Genomic DNA, 21,378 nt, shown 5'->3' with positions numbered 1-21,378 from the left:
CCATCCGTCTGTCTATCCCACTGGGGAGTACCACCCTCTCCCACCCTCATGATACTGTACAGGGTTCATTTTTGTAGCGAAAGTAGTTTCTGTCCTAGCCGGCAACCGGAGTGGGCCTTTTTTTGTTTGTTTTCTTGTTTTCCTTTCTTTCTTTTTCTTTGTACATACTGTAAGGTTGGTTTGTAAATTTATTCTACAGAGGCAAAAAGGGAAAATAAATGTGCCCTTCCCCGGCTGACCCGTCAGGGAAGGAAGGGTGGGGATCTCCCAAGAGGGAGAATCCCTGTTCCTGTTGTATTATATCAACTGTACCATAGACCCCAACAGGGTGGGCTCGGCGCTGTTTGATGGGGAGACGGTTCATCCAGGGGGTGAGGGCTGGGCAGAGCCTGTCCCTCCCCCTGCCCAGGGCTGGGCTCGACTGGCAACAGTTGAGATGGACCATCCCACCCCCAATCAGGGCTCCTCTCTCCATGGGGGGTGCACAAGTCCCCCAGGAGGTACTCCAGTTTATCCACTTTGATGGTCAATCAATCAGTCCATTGATCGATAATCTTTCGATCTTGTCTCCAATTAAACCGAGGCTTTCACTGATCTTCCTGGCTAATGTGGCTTTCTTTCCCACCTGGTCCTTGAGGTGCGCCTCTCCAGCACTGCCTGCCTGGGGCGGGAGGTGCGGGAAAGGGGGCTCTGACCCTATCCCTCCCCAAGTACATAGAACTTGAGGGGGTTGCAGGGAGCTTGGCGGAAAGCAGCTTCCAGGCGTGGGCTAGGGCCTGGCACAGGGAACTCCAGATTGTAAAACAGAGGTTGAGACCAGGCCGTCTTTGGAGGCCAGCAGACCCAGGTGACCTCGCTTCCTCCACACAGAACATGTCTGACACGACTCTTGGGTTCTTCTGGAATCTCAAATCACCCCTGGAAGCCTCCAAGAGGCCTGACTGACACCTTCACCATGATTTGACACCTTCTGGCTGCCAGGTCATGATAAAAGGTTTTGGGGCAAATTCTGCCGTGTAGATATTAAACTTGATTAGCGAGCACAAGAGCATCGACACCTGTAAATCCCATGAATTCCCAGCATTCTGTCCATGTTGGTGTTGCAACCTTCATGTTGCATGAAAACAAAACCAAGGAACAAACCTGAACAATTTAAAGGCAGGATTCTGTGTTGCTTTGGGCCTGTTAGTGGTATGGGTATCAGGCAAGCAGAATCCTCCAAATTAATGACTGGACAAAGAACAGGCTTGGGTTATAAACTGTTTTCTAATTTGTTCATACAAGGTTAGGGAGTGCACCTCATATGTTAACCAATCCACATATTTTAATACTATTAATTCCACCCATGGGCACCCCCTTTTCCCACCTTTATCAGGCTAATTAATGAGCCCCCAATGTCACCTATTCAATGGTGCTGCCCCGGGCAGTGTGGCTCGGTTGGTTGGGCATTGTCTCATGTACCTAAAGGTTTCTGGTTCAATTCCCAGTCAGGGCATATGCCCAGGTTGATTGATGTTTCACTCTCACATCCATATGTTTCTCTCTCTCCCTCTCCCTCTCTCTCTAAAAAATCCTAAACAACAAAATCACAAACGGTGCTGACATTCATTATGCTAAAGAACAAAACTTCCCAGGTAGAAGATGGATAGGGGAAGTGTTTGTGATGTGGGCTTTTGGATTAGAATACTGGCTGCCTCTGGGATATAATAAGCAAATACACACACACACACACACACACACACACACACACACACACACAGTACTTGAGTGGTTAAGCACCGTGGGGTCAGTAGATGTATATATTACAGCTTGTGTGTTTTGGAACAAAATGAGGGCAGCTTCCTTGAATCGAAGGAAAAGCTGACACACCTGCTCTGCCTTCCATCACTAGCACCAGAGACCAGTTTGGATCCCAGCTCTCGCTCTGTGCCCTCGGGTGTGATCGCTCTGCCCTCAGTTGTCTCATCTGTAAAATGGGATAAAAATCTCAGACTCATGGAGTCAGTCTTGAGCAGCGCTGTCCAGCTGAAACTTCTATGATGGGAATGTTCTATGTCTGTGCTATCAACATAGTAGCCACTAGCCCCATGTGGCTATTAAGCACTTGAAATATCACTAGTGCAGCCCTGACCGGTTTGGCTCAGTAGATAGAGCGTCGGCCTGCGGACTCAAGGGTCCTAGGTTCGATTCTGGCCAAGGGCATGTACCTTGGTTGCGGGCACATCCCCAGTGGGAGGTGTGCAAGAGGCAGCTGATCGATGTTTCTCTCTCATCGATGTTTCTAACTCTCTATCCCTCTCTCTTCCTCTCTGTGAAAAATCAATAAAATATATTTTTTAAAAAGAAATATCGCTAGTGCAATTGAGAAACTGAAGTTTTAATTTTCCTTTACATTAAATAGTCACATGTAGCCAATGGCTACTGTATCAGACTACACAGCTCTGGGACTTACATCTGAGAGGGAGGTAGAGGATTTAGTGCATCAAGGTTTATATGCTTGACTGTGGTTTAAAGATTCACAGTAGATGTCCTGGCCCAGAGGAGTGGAGGCAGCCTGGACCCAGAGAGGAGAAGCAAAAACTAGCGAGAAGTTTCCAGAGAATCTGAACTTTGTGCAAGAAGCAGAGAGGAGAACCAGCTGTTTCCCCAAGGGTGTTTCCAAGGGAGGCAGAGTCGGGGAAAGGGTATCAGGATGGGGGTCAGGGGGCAACAATACTCACCCCAGGTGGCAGGGGATGGCCAGGTGGGCCCGGGCAGCCTTCTTCCTCCAGGCCTCGGTCTCCCCCAGAGTGAAAGGGCAGGCGTGATGTCCCAAAGGTCTCCAGTGTTGGACAAAGTTGACAGGCTGAGAATGTTGGTCAAAGGGTAGAGGTGGCATGTGACCATCACTGGCTCTTTACAACCCTCCTGATGGGGAGTTCAGCTTTCCTCGGGCGAGGATGACCAAGGGCAGGGAGGCCTTGTAATCTGAATAGGGCTGGGTAAACTGGAGAAGGGGTGGAGTCAGTTTATTCTCTGAAGTTGACATCAGCCGCTTGCAGGCTACAGAGTCTTAAGCAAACAGCTCCGCCTCTCCCAGCCTTTCCAGGGCTCTGATCTCATTAGGAGGATTATTTTATTCACTCTCCAGCAATCCTGGAGGCGTGTACTCTCGTAGGCTCTATTTTGCAGAAGAGGAAACTGAGGCCAAGAAAGGATTTCACAATGTTGGGAAAAATTCAGGGAAATAAGGCCAGGATCTCACTTTACCTGGTGACTGTTCCACAATGACAGCTGCTTGATACTTTTATATTATTAGCGCTATTTTATTTCACACGCATAAAATCTTGAGATGTGGGTAATATTTTTCCCTCTTTCATAGCATAAAACTATAGGGAAGTGCAAATGAAAAGCACTGTAGTTCCTTTTTTTATCTATTGGCAAATAATGAATATATAAACCGTTCTGGGGTGGGCAAAGCACTTTTATAGCTCGTTAGTGCTAATGGAAGTTGACACAGAAATCTTTCCAGAAGTGATCTGTCAATATTTATCGAAAACATAACAACTGTGCATGCATTTTGACCCAGCCATTGCAGTTTTAAAAGTACTTATCCTAAAGAAACAGTTGGATGAAAACCATAAGATGCGGGTATAAAAGGCCCACTCTGGTGTTGGTCAGAATATTAAAGAATTATTAAAGACCCAGATGTCCAACCTAGGGAGTCATTAAAGTATGCTTTGCCGGCACAATAGAATAATATGCAGCCATTAAGAACAATAAGGTGAGTGCTGGCCTGTGTTTCTCAGTAGTTAGCGTGTCAGCCTGTCCCTGAAGGGTTGAGGGTTCGATTCCCAGTCAAGGGCACATACCTGGGTTGCAGGTTTGATCCCCAGCCGGAGCTTGTGCAGGAGGCAACCAATCGATATGTCTCTCACATCGATGTTTCTTCTCTCTCTCTCTCTCTCTCTCTCTCTCTCTCTTCTTCCCTTCCTTCCTTCCACTCCCTCTAAAATGCAATGGAAAAACATCCTGGGGTGAGGATTAAACAATAAGGTGAGTCTACATTGAAATGACAAGATGTTTAACGTAAGAAGGGCAGGTTTCAAAACATTCTGCATTATATAAGATCCTACTAAAAAATATGTGCATAGAAAAGGCAGCTTGTCCATCAAAATATTAACAGTTTGCCAATGGGAGGATTAGAAGAGATCTGTGCTTTCTGTTCTGTAATCTTAGCAGTGAGCATGTTTTAAGTATTTTTAAAATCCAGGGGAAAGTTATTTCATAATCAGAAGAAATAAAAGCTGGTCGCTGTTACCTGGGAACCACAAAGGCCTGGTAGATAAGCACACGGGCTCTGGATTCAGCTTGCCGGGGCTCTAGTTCCGACTCTGCCAGTTAATGATGGGGTTAGTCTGAGCGGGTTACTTACCGGCTCTGTGCCTGTTTCCCTCGTTGTAAAATGCAAATAATAACAGCCCAGGTTTTCCAGGCGATTACTATGTGCCGGGCACTGTTTGTTTTACGTAAATTATTGCACTTAATTTTCACAAGAGCCTATAAAGTAGATAGTGTTGTTATTATAAAATGGGTCATAGACAGGGCACCCAATCTGCGGGAGCTCGTTCCCGAGCGCCCCTAGAGCAGCGCTAAGGCACTGCAGCAGGACAGAGAGTCGCGCACGCGCAGACCGGGAAGGAGGCGTGGCGAGGCCGGCGGGAGATTTTCCCGCGACACGATTGGCTGGCGCGAGCGGAGGGGCGCGGACGGAAGCAGGTGAGACGAACACCTGCGGCGGCGGAGGGGACCGGCTGTCTGGCGTCACTCCCTTCCGGAGAGTGACCCCAACGTCGGTTCCACTTTCTTAGAGGGACCCCAGCGTCACCCCCTTGTCCTCAGAGTACCCTGGCGTCATCCCCCCCTTCTTGAGGCTAACTCCGGACACCGCCCCCTTTCCTGAGAGTGACCCCTGAGACGCCCACCTTTCCCAAGACGGACCCCGGCGTCCTCTCTCCCTCCTGAGGTGACCCTAGCATCGGTTCTTCCTCCTGAGAGTGACGTCAGAGTCGCCCCACTTCCTTCGGCGTGGACAGCCCTTCCCAAGGGGACCCTGGTCTCAGTCCCCTTCCTGAGGGGTCCCCTCCCGTGACTTTATCTCTTCCCACGGGGACCCCAGGTCAGACCGCTTCCTCCAAGGTCCCCAGGATGGTTCCTCCTTCCTGGAAAGTGGCGCGTCTTTGCCCCCCGCCCCCTTTCCCGAGGCTTCCTCTGTCCCCCTGTGCTCCGAGGTGCCCCCTCCTCCCTTCCAGTTTGAGGTGCTCCGTGCAAAAAGGCTTCAGTGGCTCCCACATATGAGAAGCTCCCTCCGACCACCCCCTTCCCGGCTGGGGACTGGGCGGGGGTGAAACCAGCTCACGGAGGAACTCGCCGTGTTACACAGAAATCGTTTCAGGAACTGGGGCTGTTTCCCCTGAAAATGGAAGCCGCAGGAAGGATCTAAAGCTGCCCGACACTATGTATCAAGCACTTCTCACCCTTTTACGATTGAAAATGTGTAATTTTTCAATTTTACCTGGCAAATTGAAAAAAAGTAATTTTTTTTTACCCCGGACAGGCATTACTTTGTTTCATGAAGTTCCAAGAGATGGTAACAGTTAGAAGGAGGTCACAGGGGCTCTCTCGTGTTGAACTGAAATCCAGATGGCTGAGTGTCTTACTCCTGCACAGAACTGGGCGGACCCGCACCCTTGGAGAAACATCTAGAACAGTGGTTCTCAACCTTCTGGCCCTTTAAATACAGTTCCTCATGTTGTGACCCAACCATAAAATTATTTTCGTTGCTACTTCATAACTGTAATGTTGCTACTGTTATGAATCATAATGTAAATATCTGATATGCAGGATGGTCTTAGGCGACCCCTGTGAAAGGGTCGTTCGACTGCCAAAGGGGTCGCGACCCACAGGTTGAGAACCGCTGATCTAGAAGATTTGGCCAATTCCATTCACTCATGAGAACGTTTCTTGCAAATCCACTGTGACCAAGAATTCACCTGGAAATTGTTCCTCTTTTCGTTAACATTCAAATACACGTGAAGCTCTTAATCTTGTGCCCATAAGTAAAATGGTGGACAAGGCAGAAAAACAGAAGGATAATGATGACTACAAAGCGGACAAATGCATCATGACGTCTGCAAGCTACATTTTTCTGGAGCGCTTCTCAGGCTTTCCGGTTGCATGTTAATGGCCAATCAAGCAAGTATCCGTCTCTCCCCTCGCTGGCTGTGGGCTGCCGGAGGGCAGAAGTCATGTCGTCGCTCCCAGTTGTCTCTCCACTGTGCCTGGAACGTGGTAGGCACTGCAGTATTTGTTGTTCCCGCCCTAACTCTTCATTTAGTGAATCCCTAGAGGAGCTGGGCCATGGCCAGGGAGGGTGAAATATGATGAATCAGAGGAAAGCACAGCTCAGAGTTGACAGGGACCCCACATGCAAGAACTGAGACTCAAGAGAGAAGCACCAACTCCTTGGCTGATGCAATTCATCTTTCTTGACCCTGAAGCTGGGAGCAAGTGAAGGCGAAGAGGCAGCCGAAGTCGGCATCAGGCTGCTGTGTTTCCGATTTACCACCAAAGTTGTGCAGATCGGCTGACAAAATCCCGGAGGGTCTTGGGATCTGTAGCCTGAGACGTATTCCTGGAGGCCATGCTCAAACTGTGGCACAATAAAATCAAAGTTACAGCGCTGAGGTGTGGATGTGGTGCTGACGCTCTCTCAGGAGGAAGAGTCCTTTAAGTAGGGAGCTTCTGGGATGCATTGGCAGCAGTTGTATTGGATTTATAAAAAATATAGTTTTCCCAGAAGTTTTGAAGAATGATCATTTAAAAAATAACAAGTCAAGGTCAAGGGCCTTCTACACCCTGGGGACTCGTTCAATCTTGTTCCTTTTCTAACTTCTCTGGAAATAGTTCCTCTTTCCATGCAGAGGCCCACAAGAGGGTGCTGCACTCCTTCTAGAGTAGACTTACCTTCTTGTATCCGCCGAAGGCCACAGGGAGCTACAAAACCATCCTAAAATAAGACAGGAAGTACTGATTTCCCACCAGCGATGAGTAATCAAAAGTAACCCAGGTAAAGGCTCTGAGGACAATAAATGTTATCACTTATCATTCTAATTTTAACAACCTTGATAAATCAGATTAATCTCATGTTCTCAGTACTTACCGCATTCCTAGTCAATAACACTACATTTATTGTATTTTTACTGTGTTTGCCAGGTACTAGGTACTATTATCACCATTTTACAGATGAGGAAAGGAGGCACAGAGATTTGCACTAAGTGCTAGATATGGATGTCAACCCTAGTCTGTTGACTCTAGTGTATTATTTTTTTATTTTCTTAAATTCTATCTTCTGTAATATGTATGTGCACTAACATTTATAATTTAAAACCAGAATACACTCAAAGAAGAAGATATTCATTGATGCAAAGGTACAATGTATCGTATAAGCAAGGGACTCTGTACATCCAGAACTACAGTGCCTTTCACAGAGTTGAAAGTTACCTTAGACAACATCCAGTTAATTGAGTGTGGGGCGTTACTTGATCACCGTCACCATGAGTCCATCCTGTCTTTCATCTTCACCTTTATTATCTCTTTGTGTTACTGGAACTTCCCCTCAGCTTATAAATATGGTGTCTTCTGAATCTTAACAGCAGAACTCCAAACTCCCCATGAACCCTTTGTTCCTCTCCAGCTATCATCTGATCTTTCTCTGCCTCACACAAATGTCTCAAATGACATGTTCCCTTCCTCAGCTTCTTTCACTGACTCAGTGTTGTCTCCTTGGCAACACTGCCTTTTTTAAGGAGGCACTCAATAAATATTTATCGAAGGAATCTATTGCTTTACCTTCACTATTTTTCCAAAATGATGCTCAGTAAGGTGACTTCCCAATCACCAAATCCACTGGGCGTTTGAAGCTGTCTATTTTTCTGAACCTCTTTGCACTTAATCTTGTTCCTTAAAACATTTTGTGCTCAACATTTTCTCCACTTGGCTTCTGTGACACTACTTTCCTTTAGTTCTCCTCGTAATGTTCTGCTGCTGTTATGCTTCTATTGGGGTTCTTCTTACTCCCATCTACTCCTTAAATGTTTCTCAGAATTTGCCTTTAACCCATTGTTCTTGTTCTACACTCCTATGTCTCAAAGTGTGTTCCCTGAACAGGTGGCATCAGCATCAACTGGGAACTTGTTAGAAATTCAGTTCTTTGGCACTCACCTAAAAGACCTCTGAAATAATAGACCTCTGAAAAAATCAACACCCATTTATGATTTTAAAAAATTAGGTATAGAAGGGAGCTTCCTGAACTTGATAAAGTTTTCAGCAAAACTTAAGGCATAGATTACAGAAAGTCTTTTGGCAAATATCAGATTTAATGTTGGGACATTAGAATCAGTTGCCTTATAGTTAGGAATAAAACAACTATTGCCTGGCTGGTATGGCTCAGTGGTTGAGCATTGACCTATGAACCAGGAGGTCACGGTTCAATTTCTGGTCAGTGTTGCCAGCGCGATCCCCAGTAGCGTGCATGCAGGAGGCAGCCAATCAATGATTCTCTCTCATCATTGATGTTTCTATCCATCTCTCCCTCTCCTTTCCTCTCTAAAATCAATAAGAATATTTTTTAAAAGGAATAAGACAACTATACCCACTATTTCCACCATTAATCAACATTACAGTGGGTCTTAGCTAATAGTAAGACAAGAAAAAGCAATAAGTGGGTTACAATTGGAAAATGACATTACACTATCATTATTTTCTTGTGATTTTATTATCTACTGAAAATAATCCAAACTAGTAGAATTAATAAGGGAATTCAGCAAAGAGGTCAGTAGAAGAGCAACATATCTATATCAACAACTTTCATATATATGAGAAATATCAATTTAAAAGGATCCAGAAATAAAGATCCCATTGATAATAGCAGCAAAACTTTATAAAATTTCCATGAGCAAACACATTGCAAGCTCTTTGTGGAGATCTTATAAAAGTTTCCTGAGAAGAGCAAAGAAGACTTCACTAAACAGACAAGTATACTAAGTTCATGAATGGAGAGATCTAATATTCTAAAAATATTCTCTCTCCCCAACTCAATCACTTTAATGCAAACCAATACAAAATTTGATTTTCCATGGAACTTCATAGAGAGGAATAAATATGCAATAATAGCCCACACTGTTATTTTTTTTTTTAAGAAAGAAAAATGGAAGGGGGGGGGTACTTGTTCTATCTGATATTAAGACAGGTTATAAAACTAATAACTAAAACAAATTGGTGTAAAAAATGAGTATTTATGTCAACAAAACAGAATAAAAAGTAAAAAAATAAAAAAAGAATAAAGAGTCTCATGTATATATGGGAATTTAGTATAAAAAAGGAATAGCATCTGAAAACTATAGGTAGAAAATGAATTAGTCAAGAAATGATTTGAAAAATATATGGTTTGGCAGCAATAGCTATCCTTATAAAATTATATTCCTACTTTTTAAAAAAATACATATTTTATTGATTTTTTACAGAGAGGAAGGGAGAAGGATAGAGAGTTAGAAACATTGATCAGCTGCCTCCTGCACACCCCCTACTGGGGATATGCCCGCAACCAAGGTACATGCCCTTGACCGGAATCGAACGTGGGACCCTTCAGTCCACAGGCCGACGCTCTATCCACTGAGCCAAACTGGTTAGGGCTCCTACTTCTTTTTTTTAAATATATTTTTATTGATTTCAGAGAAGAAGGGAGAGGGATAGAGAGATAGAAACATCAATGATGAGAGAGAATCATTGATTGGCTGCCTCCTGCATACCCCACACTGGGGATGGAGCCCACACCCGGCATATGCCTTGAACAGGAATCGAATAGTGACCTCCTGATTCATAGGTCGCCACTCAACCACTGACCACGCCGGCCCGGGCTATCTTCCTACTTCTTATCATACATATCAATAAATTCCAGATGGATTTTAAAATAATGCAAAAACAAAACAAACATATTTGAAGAAAAAAAAATATTTTAAAAAACTTCCTGATGTCTGTATTAGTCAGGATTCTCGGTTCTAACAGAACCAATAAAAAACCAATCCTGATTAACTTAGGCAGAATAATTAGTTTATGGGCAGGAGACAGTAACTTAACAAATGGAAATATCAAGAACCACAAGTCGTTCTTAAAATGGAAAACCTATCAAAGAAAAGTCATAAATGTGTGTATAAATGTGTAAGAAACTTCTAGAATGCATCGAGACTATGATTTGTTATAGCCACTTTGGAGGGCAATCTAGCAGCATCTAGTAAAGCTGTGCCTACCCTATGATCTAGTAAGTTCCACCTCTTAGTATCCACTTGGAGAAATATACACACTTGTGCCCAAGGAGACATGATTAAGAGTGGGCATTGCAGCCTTTTCTGTAATTCTGAGAAACTGGAACAACCTAAAAGTCTGTCAATCATGGAAGAGATAAAAAACAAAATATCAGGGAGCTGATAAACGGAATATGACATTACAGATAGACTGAGAAGTCCTACTGAGCGGGGGAAAAGCAAGATGCATAATAATACAAGCAGCATTATGTTATTTATGGAAGTAAACAGGACGTTACAGCAAAATTTTTTTTAAGATTTAGAGGAGACTGAAATGGATAAATTGTAAGATTTCAGCTATGTCTGTAATGTTCTAATTTAAAAAAAAGATATTAGGTATTTAACAATTAAAGAGAAATGAGAGTGGACACAGGTCTTGTATGGTCTGGCCCCCTGCCAACCTTTGTTTACCCTTTTCTGGCACCATGTTCCTCTTCTCAGAGTTTTATCTAGATTTGATTCTCAATGCTATAAGACCATTGCACTTGATCCTTTCTCTGTCCAGAATTTTGCCCCTTTCTCTCATCTAGTTTACACTCATCAATCCTTTGGATTTCAGTGAGAAAAACACTGCCTCAAGAATGTTTCCTTGGGCCCTGTTGGTGTGGCTCAATTGGTTGGACATCGTCCTGGGTACCAAAAGGTTGCCAGTTCGATTCCTGGTCAGGGCACAGCCCCAGTAGGGGGCATGCAGGAGGCAGCTGATGAATGTTTCTCTTCCCTGCCCATCAACTCTATCTAAAAATCAATAAAAATATTTTATTTTTTTAAAAGAATGTTTTCTTGGGCCCTAGCTGGCTTGGCTCAGAGGATAGAGCATCGGCCTGAGGACTGAAGGGTCCCAGATTCGATTCCGATCAAAGGCACGTACCTTGGTTGCGGGCACATCCCCACTAGGGGTGTGTGCAGGAGGCAGCTGATCGATGTTTCTCTCTCATCGATGTTTCTAACTCTCTATCCCTCTCCCTTCCTCTCTGTAAAAAATCAATAAAATATATATTTTTTAAAGAATGTTTTCTTGGGACCTCTGACCTAGGGGTCATGCTTCTGTCCTTTGGAGAGCTACCTTCGAACATGATTATGTAAACTTTATGTTACTAACTCCAGCTCTATGAGAAACAGTGTCCTGCTTGCTCCTCATTGTGTCTGAACACCCCACTTCATGTCTGGCACAGAACAGCCATTCAAGAACTTTTTGTTGAGAGCATCAAAGACTGAGGGCTAGACAAATCTGTGCGCTTTCCTAAAACAGTTGTATCGTGAGACCTCAAACTTCACACACCCCAAGCCATTGTCACTTCCCTTCCATAACTAGCCTCCTCCAAGGTTCCCTACTCCTAGCTGTTTAAGCTTGAAACCATCCAGGATGATTCCTGATTCTTCACCTTTCAGATCCAGTCTCTTCACCTGTATGTAGGTTCTTCTTCTCTCCATTCCCACAGCCATTTGCCGAATGTTCCCCATCCACTCTCATCCCCAGCCAAACCTTTCCACCTAGCTCCCAGAGCCATCAACCTTTAAAATGTGAATGTAATGCCCTGGCTCAGTGGATAGAGCGTCAGCCTGCGGACTGAAGGGTTCCAGGTTCGATTCCGGTCAAGGGCATGTACCTTGGTTGCGGGCACATCCCTAGTAGGGAGTGTGCAGGAAGCAGCTGAATCGATGTTTCTCTCTCATCGATGTTTCTAACTCTCTATCCTGCTCCTTCTCCCTTCCTCTCTGTAAAAAATCAATAAAATATATTTTTTAAAAATGTGAATGTAACTGTGACCCACATCTATTTGCCATTCAGCATGTTTGTAACATTGCTTCAGCATCTGGCTTTCCTTGAGAGTGACCAATGGTCCCCGTTTACCTGAGACAGAGTGATTTCTAGGATGCCAGACTTTCAGTGTCCAAACTGGGAAAATCCAGGCAAGCTGAGATGAACTGGTTACCCTACTCCTCTGCTAAGCTGTTATTACCATGAGGGCAGGGGTCATTTGGGGCTTGGTCACTGTCTAGGAGAGTCAGGATTTTTATTTTAAAGTTGTTTTGTGGATTTGGGAAGTGAATGTAAATACCTTTGTTGGTTCAGTTGCTCTCATAGGTAAGTACACAGTAGGTGTCAAAGTACCATTTTTGAAGATAAGAAACTTCACCTAACTGCTGATACCTAAACTGCTTTACTAAGTCAGCTAAACCTGACCTCAAGACCCGGGATCTAACCTCTCTGAAAGGAAACTCAACTCTGGGGTAGGTGCTGTGGCTTCTACCAATTGCATTACATGTAAGTCTCCAGATCACTGTTTTTGGAACTTTCACTGCTATACACATTGACCCCACACATTGAGCTCTTTAGTATCCATTCTCACAAGCATATGGTAGGGTGTGTTGTGGCTGAGAATGGCTGCTTTGGTGTACCCACAGGTTGAATCTGAATTCCACCACTTAGTGGTCATGTGACCTTGGGCAAGTCACTTCTCTGAACCCGTTTCTCATCTGTAAAGTATACAGGCTTATGCTTCCTAGCTCAAAGCAGTATTTTTTTTTAAGGCCTGATGCTTTTTTAAAATATATATTTTATTGATATTTTACAGAGAGGAAGGGAGAGGGATAGACAGTTAGAAACATTGATCAGCTGCCTCCTGCACACCCCCCACTGGGGATGTGCCCGCAACCAAGGTACATGCCCTTGACCAGAATCGAACCTGGGACCCTTCAGTCCGCAGGCCAACGCTCTATCCACTGAGCCAAACCAGTTAGGGCTCAAAGCACTATTTGACAAATGAGTCAAAACACTTTATACTAAAAGGCTATCCAGGTATTAAGTTTACAATTCCTAGTCCTCCCCTATTCATTCAATGCAGCCAACATAGATGTATTTCCTTGTTCCATAAAAACCTTGGACCAGGACTAGAGAACTGAGCACAACTAAGGTAGCCTTCAGGTGAGTTGAGTGAGTGAAGCCACAGACGGAGATATGAGGTTTTCCCTGGAAGGGAAGGAATCAATGTTTCCTCTCTAAGCTACTTGGAAGAACCTGTGAATTCCCCAATATAGGCATATCTTGTTTCATTGTGCTTCCCTGGCATTGCATTTTTTTTTTTTTTTACAAATTGAAGGCAAGATGCTCCACCAGCAAAACAACAGTGACTCACTTTGTGATGGTCTGGAACCAGACCCACGATATCTCAGGTATGCCTAGAGTGGAGACCACACTTCATTTTATTTTCCACCCCCACAAAATGAATAGAATTGACTGGCAGAAGATCCAGAACACATACTGCCTTCACACATATTGTTCAAGAGACCAGACTATTGAGCCCTTTGTCTAAGAAAATTCCCCAAACCCATCTTTTTTATTAAAGGCACTTCAATAAAAGTAAAGGCGCAGTCTTTGTTACTGAAGTACACTAAAATGACCAGATAGATTTTCACCAAATTTGGAAAGCATGTTGGGGATGGTTTGCCCTAAAATAGAAACTGTGTGCACATATGAAATTAACCTCTCAGGGTCCTGGGAGATGTGTCAGGAGTTAGGTCACTGTCTTCAAAGCAGCCCAAAGTGATAGAGTGAGCTCTGTGTGTCTTGCCTACGGGAGAAAGATGCCCTACATATCAAGAGGCAATGGGCAGAGTTAACAAACTGGTTTCAAATCTAAGACCTAAATCAAAGACTCGAGTGCATTTCAGGAGAAGAGTCTTTTCTGTCCTTGGGTTCAAGATCTCGAGCCGAGAGTCGAGGTAGAAGACACTAGTTAGTTTGTTCTTTATTTTCATTGGAAAGTTACAGGGTTACTTATCAACAAAGTGACTGTCCAGGACAAAAATATCCAGTGGTTTCTATGTACAGGCGCATCCTGGGGTCCCTACCTCCTGAAGGGCCTCACCCCCAAGGCCTCAGCTGGCTCCTTCCCAGTCCTCTAGGAACCAATCACAGAGACACAGGGGACAAAAACCAGCCTGACCTCAGGACTTGCTTTCACCCCAAAGGGAGGTGGCGTCTGCTGGTGTGGGACCCAGGCCTCGTCTTGGGATAGTGGATGGGAGGTTTTCTTTCCCAGGAACCCACCCTGCTGGACCCCCACCCCCCTCTCTTGGACATTCCTGGGACTATTCTGACGGGCTCACGGGCTCCCACTCTGGTCTTTTTCCTTTCAAGTAGTCATTCTAACACTAGGGCATCCCAGCCTCGCATCCTGGTGGACACGCATTTGCTCTGTCGCTTTTCTTTTGTCCCTGTTTTTGTACAAAAACAATACTCTTGATGGGACCATTTTTGCCCAAGAAAACCAAAGTGGTTCAACAGGTGCAGTTCTGCTGGTCGATCTGCTTCCGGCAGGGCTCCATGGTGACAGCGACGCCCACACCGCTCCGGCCAGATGTCATGCAGGTAACCTCGCTCCAGGTGTCCGTGTCTGGGTCGTAACACTCCACGCTGTCCAGGAATGTGTGGCCGTCGTAGCCCCCTGCAGGGATAGCAGCGGAGATGGTCACTGCCTCCAAGGGCAGGGGAAAGAAAAAGGAGGAAGAAACCACCAGAAGCCTTCCTATGTGACTTGAGCCAGCCCCCCAAAGACGAGGCCACTTAATTCGTCTTCTCTACCCAGGTCCCCACGCCCAGGGCCTCACCGAGAACATAGATTCGCCCCTGGTGCACAGTAATCCCCAGGGCACTTCGCCGGTGCTTCATGGGAGCTACGAAAGTCCACGTTTCTGTCTCCACGTTGTAGCGCTCCACACTGTTCAGCTGGTCCTGACCATCGTAGCCCCCAGCAGCGTAAATACAGTTGTGCAGGACACAGACTCCTAAACCACACCAAGAAGAGAGGGTGACTCCGGGGCCTGGCCTGGGGGGCCCCAGCCACCACCTTCCTGGGGGGCCCTTCCCTCCTCCCTCTCCCAAAGGACCCTTCAGAAACTAAGCCAGGAAAGAGGAACTTGAATTCTGTCAGAATCTAGCTCTCCTGTGTGTGCCACAGGGTATTCAAGATGGAAACAACAGGCTTCACTCAGGCCTGGCCAAGTCTCACTCCCGGGGCTGGGAGGGGGATCCTCCATGATCCCCTCCCCTCAGCCCCCACCCACCTGCCCCACTTCGGATGGTGTTCATGGGTGTGATCATTCGCCACTCATCTCTCTCTGGATAGTAACATTCGGCTGAGTTGAGGCGGTTCGTCCCGTCAAAGCCCCCAACGGCATAGAGCAGCCGGTTGAGAACAGCCACTCCCACCCCGATTCTTCGAGTCAGCATTGGGGCCACCAAGTGCCACTCATCACGCTCTGGCTCATACCTGCAAGGCACAACAACAACGACAGCAGCAGTCACAGCCGTCCTCCGAGGAGCACTTCCTAAAGCCCAGTGTTCCACTCGGTCTGTCCTACCAGGTCTAGCTCGTTACTCCTCACGATTGTTCTCTAAGGTGCAAGTTATCAGTAGCTCCCTTTTCCAGATAAAAAAACTGAGGTTCATAGCTGTCATGTGCTCAAGGTTTTACACACACACACACACACACACACACACACACCTGCTGGACCCTGCTGGCTTCATCAGACCACTTCCAAGCCCTGTGCTGAGTCTTATGTGTGCTATCTCACCAATGCCCCAGCCTAGTGGGCAAGGGGTCCTCATTATTGTCACCTCTCTTCAAAGATGATAAGATGGAGGCACAAAGGGGTTAAGTGGTACATCAGGGACATCAAAAAACCCGTGGAATCAAAAAAGCAATGGAGCTGGGGTCTGACCCAGCCCTCTCGGAAAACAGAACCCCAATTCTAACAACTAGGCTACCTCCCAGGATGTTTTTTCTTAAAGTTTGATCTCAGAGAGAGAGGGGCCTGGGCAACTCCAGTTCATGCCTGTGCTCCTGGAATAATTAATAGTGTCCTTTTTCTTTTTTTTTTTCTTCTCAAAAATAGCCTATTAAGGGTGATGCATCATCCCATCATCCTAGTTACAGACCACAGGCATTAGAAACCTCTGGGGCATTTGTTTAAAATTTCCATTCCCCAGCCTTGCTCCAAACCCACCCACCAATGCCAGACCTCCACAGCTCCAGCAGCAGGCTGGGGAGTTTAACAAGTTCTCCAGCTGAGAACTATATCCTGGATCACACTTCTGGAAGAAGAGAAGGTGGAGGACTAAACTATGCAAAAGTCAAAAGTCCAATATGCTTGGCCCCTAAACACAGGGTCACTACGCACAGCAGTGCAGGCTTGCCCTGCACCAGGGCACCACATCGAAGAGGGCACTTGCCACATACTAGACCGCAGACTCTATTACAACAATTTTGGGGCTGACGACAGTGAGGGGTTGCGTTTTAACAAAATTAGCATATTACATCCATTTCAACCTGATGGAACTCTTTCCAAGTCTGCAGAGGAGCTGTATGGTTTTGTGATGGCCCTGTACGCAGTTCCCAGGCCCAGACACATCATCCAAGGTCACCACTAGAAGTCTCCCGCGAATTTAGCTTTAATTTGAGGTTTCTACTACCTGAAAGCAGGCTGTAGAGACAGGCACTCAACAATAGGAGGAATCTCCAAATGCCAAGGCTTGGGACCTGTCAGCTGGGGGACCCTCTGAGCCCACCCCTTCTGGCCCTGCTACTCACCTCTCCACACTGTTGTGGTGGATGCATCCATGGGAGCCACCAACAGCATAGATGTGCCCATCGATGACCCCAACCCCAATTCGGTTGCGTGGGACACTCATGGGCGCACAGGGCGACCACTGGTTGGTCATGGGGTTGTAGCAGTCCAGGGCGCTGGAGTCGGTGTTGCCATCAGGCGAGTTGTTCCGGCCGCCCACGGCATACAGCAGCCCGCCCACCACGCAGCCTGCCAGGCCACTTCGAGGCACCTGCAGGTCTGCCAACCGGAGCCATGTGCCATCAGTGGGGTTGTAGGCCTCCAGGTAGCTGAGTGACTGGCGGAAATAGCCACCAGCAGTGTAGATGAGCCGGCCCACCTTGGGCGCCCGGCAGGGCATCACCTGTGTGGGCTTGTGCAGCGTGAGCTCCTGGAAGATCTTGACCAGGTAGTCCTTGCAGCGGGAGTCTGACTGCAAGATCTCACACTTCTGCAGCTGCATCTGCAGGAAGTGGGGCGTCAGCGAGTGGCAGCGCACGGCCCGCAGCAGCGCCTGTACATAGAAGCGTCGGTGCTCACAGTCGTACTTGACCCAGTTGATACAGGCATGGAAGACCTCAGACTCGCAGCGCACATTCAGATCATCCCGGCTGATGAGGGTCACCAGCTGGCAGTGGGACAGGTTGAAGAACTCCTCTTGCTTGGCCACCTGCAAGGGTGTTGGCGTGACAGGCTGACTCCTGTGTCTCCCCCCAATGCCTCAACTGGAGTGACCTTGGACAAGTCACTCAACCCGCCTCTGACAATCTGTTTCCTCGTCTGTAAAATGGGAGTTTGAATAGTATGAACTCATTGGTTGTGAGGATTAAATGAGTTACTACCATGTGCCAGGCATGTAGTACGTAAGTACTCAGGTAAACGGGCAAAGACACAATGTACCTTGTATCTTTTTTGTTTCATTTTTTGTTTGAACTATAAGAACATTACCTTTTAAATTTTTATTTATTTATTTTGAGAGAGAGAGAGAGAGACAGATAGAGACATTGATTTGTTGCTCGACTTATCTATGCATTCATTCACTGGTTGGTTCTTGTATGTGCCCTGACAGGGGGTCAAACCCACAACCTTGGCATATGGGGACAACGTTCTAACCAACTGAGTTACCTGGCCAGGGCTACCTTTTTTTTTATTTTTAAATGATATTACTTTTTCAAAATGGGATATTTACTAAAAAGGAAAAAATAGCCCTAGCCGGTTTGGCTTAGTGGATAGAGCGTCGGCCTGCAGACTGAAGGGTCTCAGGTTCGATTCCGGTCAAGAGCACATGCCTGGGTTTCAGGCTCGATCCCCAGTAGGGGACGTACAGGAAGCAGCCAATCAATGATTTGCTCATCATTGATGTTTCTAGCTCTCTCTCCTCTCCCTTTCTCTCTGAAGTCAATAAAAATATTTTTTTTAAAAAAAGGAAAAAATAATAGCAATAAAATATTCTAGAAAAAAAATCTCTCCCTTTCTCTCTGAAGTCAATAAAAAAATTTTTTTTTTAAAAAAAGGAAAAAATAATAGCAATAGAATATTCTAGAAAAAAAAAGTGCAGGCTCTGAAGAAAGCAACCTGAGTTGTAATTTTGGCTCCCTACTTTCTAACTGGATGACTTTGGGCAAATATCTGAAACATTCCATGCCTTCGTTTTCCTCCTCTATAAAGGGGATTATATCAGTAGCTCATAATGGGGCTGCTCCAAGGACATACAGGGCCCTGGGGCAAATCCTTCCTGTCAGGCACTGGTCTATAAAAATAGACCCCACATCAGCAGGTGACCACCGTTCAGGTGCTCCAAGCCCAGGCAATCCCTTCAACAAGCACCGTGCAGGGCAGTGGAAAAGCCTGTTTGCAGACTGCCTTTCTGGAAGCTAGCTGTCCAGATCCTCGGGACAACTGGTCAACCCCACATGTGGTGGAGAGGGAAGAAGAGAAATGGTGATCAGAGTAATGTCTACCCCGCTGGTCCCCAGCCACTGAAGGAGGATTTTGAATACTTTTAGGAAAGCCCTCCAACTCACACTTCCTCCTGGGATAGTTAAGAAGATTCAGTGATTGAAAGGATGGAAATCATTTAGAACACAGGCTGGCCCACAGCAAAGACTCAAGCGCTTATTATTTCTGCTTTCACAACTTCCTCCACTTAAAAATGAAAATGAAACCAAGAACATAGGATGACACTGCGTGAACCAAAGAAAACACGTCTAAGGGTCACATTTGCAGTCAGCAGCATGTCATGGGTCTTCAATAAATATTTGCTGACTGCTGAAATGCCGGGCCCTGCTCTGCACACACCAGGGCTGAGCTGCTGTCATGTTGGCGGCATCCTATCCCCACTCTGGACCCAAGAAACCAGGGAGCCCAGATACCCACGAAGGTCTCACTCGCCTCGGCTGTTTCCCAGAGTCGCCCTAGATGTGTACACTAGAAGCTCAGAGCTCCGCTCTTCTCCAGCTGCTTGCCTTCACCCTTCATATCTCAAGGGAGAGAGTGATGACCACCCCTGGTCCCTGGTCCTTCTCATACCACCCCCAAGCCTTGCTCCAGGTCCCGTCCCCTCACTCACCTCCCCGAAGTGCATGTAGATGTACTCTCGGGCACGCTGGTGAAGCTCAGCACAGCCAATCTGCTCAGCGAAGTTGGCAATGCCGATGGCATTGCTGGGGTCCAGCTGCTGCACCAGAAAGTCACTGCAGGCACGGACGACACTGTCGATCTGGTACATGACGGCACCGTTCATGACATGGAGCACGCACTTCTCACCCATGGAGATAGAGGCTGTATAGGCGAACTCGATGAGACGCTCCATGACCTTGGGGTGGATGCCCTCGATGGACACCACCTCCATGCCCTGCTCCCGCAGCCCGTTGGTGAACATGGCCTTGAAGACAGGGCTGGATGAGGCCAGAACCACCTTGTGGGCCATGAACTGTGCAGCCGGTGCGTCCTGGTACTTGACCTGAAGCGTGACATCGCACAGCTGCTGGCTGAGCCGCAGTTCGTTCATGATTCCGAAGGCCTGCTTGGTGTGGTCCTCCAGCGTGTAGCTGAACGTGCGGTTGCCATGCTGGGAGGGTGTCACCTCAGCCTTGCACTCGGTGGAGGCGTACATCACTGTGTCCCCTGAACCCTCAGGGCGCTGCGACCTCAGGGGCAGAAATCGGGTGTGGACCCCAGCCCCGCTAGGCCTGGGTTCCGGCTGCATGGGGTTCCAGGTGACAAGGGACAACACCACCACTGACACTCAGGGGCCTGGAGGAGGGAGAGCACAGGGCTGGGGACAGGGCCTGGGGCCAGGCCTCCTTTTTAAAAATACAGTGACTCCTAGACCAGTTTTCCTTGACAAGCCCAAGTGAAGCAGCATCCATTTGTTCTTGCTAAATGTCCCATAGCCTCACCAGCCCACAGGTCCATCTTAAAACACGTCAGAGGATGTCCCTCCCCTGCTCAGAATCCCCCAACTCCCTATAGCATGAGTAAAACCAAAGGACCTGCCAAGCCCTCCACAGTCAGCCCCTGTCCTCTTCCCTTTGCTCACTCTGTTCCAGCGGTTTACTGGCCCTTCCCTTCCTAGATCATGTCCAGCTCACTCTTTCTTTCATTCATTTCACCAACATTTATTGAGCAGCTACCGTGTGCCAGGCACTGTGCTAGGCACCGGGGACATAGCAGTGACAAAGACAGACATAAACTGTGCTGGAGTTGACACCTGGGAGGAAATGGCCATAAATAAAATAAACAAGATTTGAGTAGAAACTGGAGTCATGAAGAAAATGACAACAGCACTGACAGTGTGACTTGGGGGCAGTTACTTTAAACTGGGCGGTCCAGGCCTCTGTCGGAGCTGAGACAAAAAGAATGAATATATGAAAGCGGGTGTGGGTGGGAGTTAGTTTTCCAGGTGAGGGAACCGCAAGTGCAAAGGCTCAAAGGCAGAATGAGAGCGACAAACCGGAGAACCCTCCAGGAAGAGTGTAATGACAGATGATGACTACAGAAAGGAGGGTCTTCTGGAGCCTGGAAAGCCAGGGCATGAGGTGTTTTGAAAGGTCCTGCTTGGGAAAAGGTGGGGGGCGGGGGAGACCTGCAAGGGGCTCCCCAGGTTCTCCGTCTTATCTTTCCGGGGCTCAGCTCAGATTCACCTCCTGTTTTCATTCCCATAACCGCCCTTGTCAAGAACTGAAATGAGCTGCTTGGCTTGCTCGTGGAGGGGTGGCCCGTCCCCCTGACCCTCGCCCCAGAGCTTCGGAAGGCAGGGAGCCCCGTGCAGGTCACGGTTACACCACCTTCTCCCGCGCCTCCCCCACGTCCAGCCCAGAACGTGCCAAGGCGCAGGGTCAGCGGGCTGTGGCTGGCGGGCTGC

At 47.0% G+C, this 21,378-nt stretch overlaps 1 protein-coding gene and 1 long non-coding RNA gene across 5 annotated transcripts in view; both read right to left on the bottom strand.

Annotated features, from left to right (window-relative positions):
• LOC102247781 overlaps window positions 1-4,625 on the bottom strand; it is a 6,015-nt gene extending 1,390 nt beyond the window's left edge. The window contains exons 1-3 of one of the 3 annotated variants that reach the window (XR_313183.2): window positions 4,415-4,625; window positions 2,721-2,986; window positions 1,870-1,966 (exon numbers count right to left, since the gene is read on the bottom strand). This is a non-coding gene — a long non-coding RNA (uncharacterized LOC102247781). Of the gene's footprint in view, window positions 1-1,869; window positions 1,967-2,720; window positions 2,987-4,300 lie in introns of all 3 variants that reach the window. The other 2 variants (XR_001360729.1, XR_001360728.1) reach the window with 2 other exon arrangements.
• A 9,502-nt stretch (window positions 4,626-14,127) lies between these two features.
• KEAP1 (kelch-like ECH-associated protein 1) lies at window positions 14,128-21,372 on the bottom strand. 2 transcript variants are annotated; one of them, XM_005859183.2, is made up of 5 exons: window positions 19,582-21,372; window positions 16,997-17,682; window positions 15,471-15,676; window positions 15,015-15,191; window positions 14,609-14,851 (listed from the first exon to the last, which is right to left on the bottom strand). In XM_005859183.2, exons 1-5 carry the CDS (start codon window positions 20,218-20,220, stop codon window positions 14,685-14,687), a joined length of 1,875 nt encoding a protein of 624 aa, XP_005859245.1. In that variant the 5' UTR covers window positions 20,221-21,372; the 3' UTR covers window positions 14,609-14,684. The 2 variants fall into 2 exon arrangements, with proteins under 2 accessions (XP_014389446.1, XP_005859245.1); XM_014533960.1 differs by lacking the exon at window positions 15,471-15,676 and having other exon boundaries at window positions 14,128-14,851.
• Window positions 21,373-21,378: the final 6 nt, after the last annotated feature.

The sequence above is a fragment of the Myotis brandtii genome, unplaced genomic scaffold, assembly GCF_000412655.1.
Source record: "Myotis brandtii unplaced genomic scaffold, ASM41265v1 scaffold1234, whole genome shotgun sequence".
Classification (NCBI taxonomy): Eukaryota; Metazoa; Chordata; class Mammalia; order Chiroptera; family Vespertilionidae; genus Myotis; species Myotis brandtii.
Note: the sequence above shows the minus strand (reverse complement) of the source record. Positions and strands in the feature narration are given on the sequence as shown.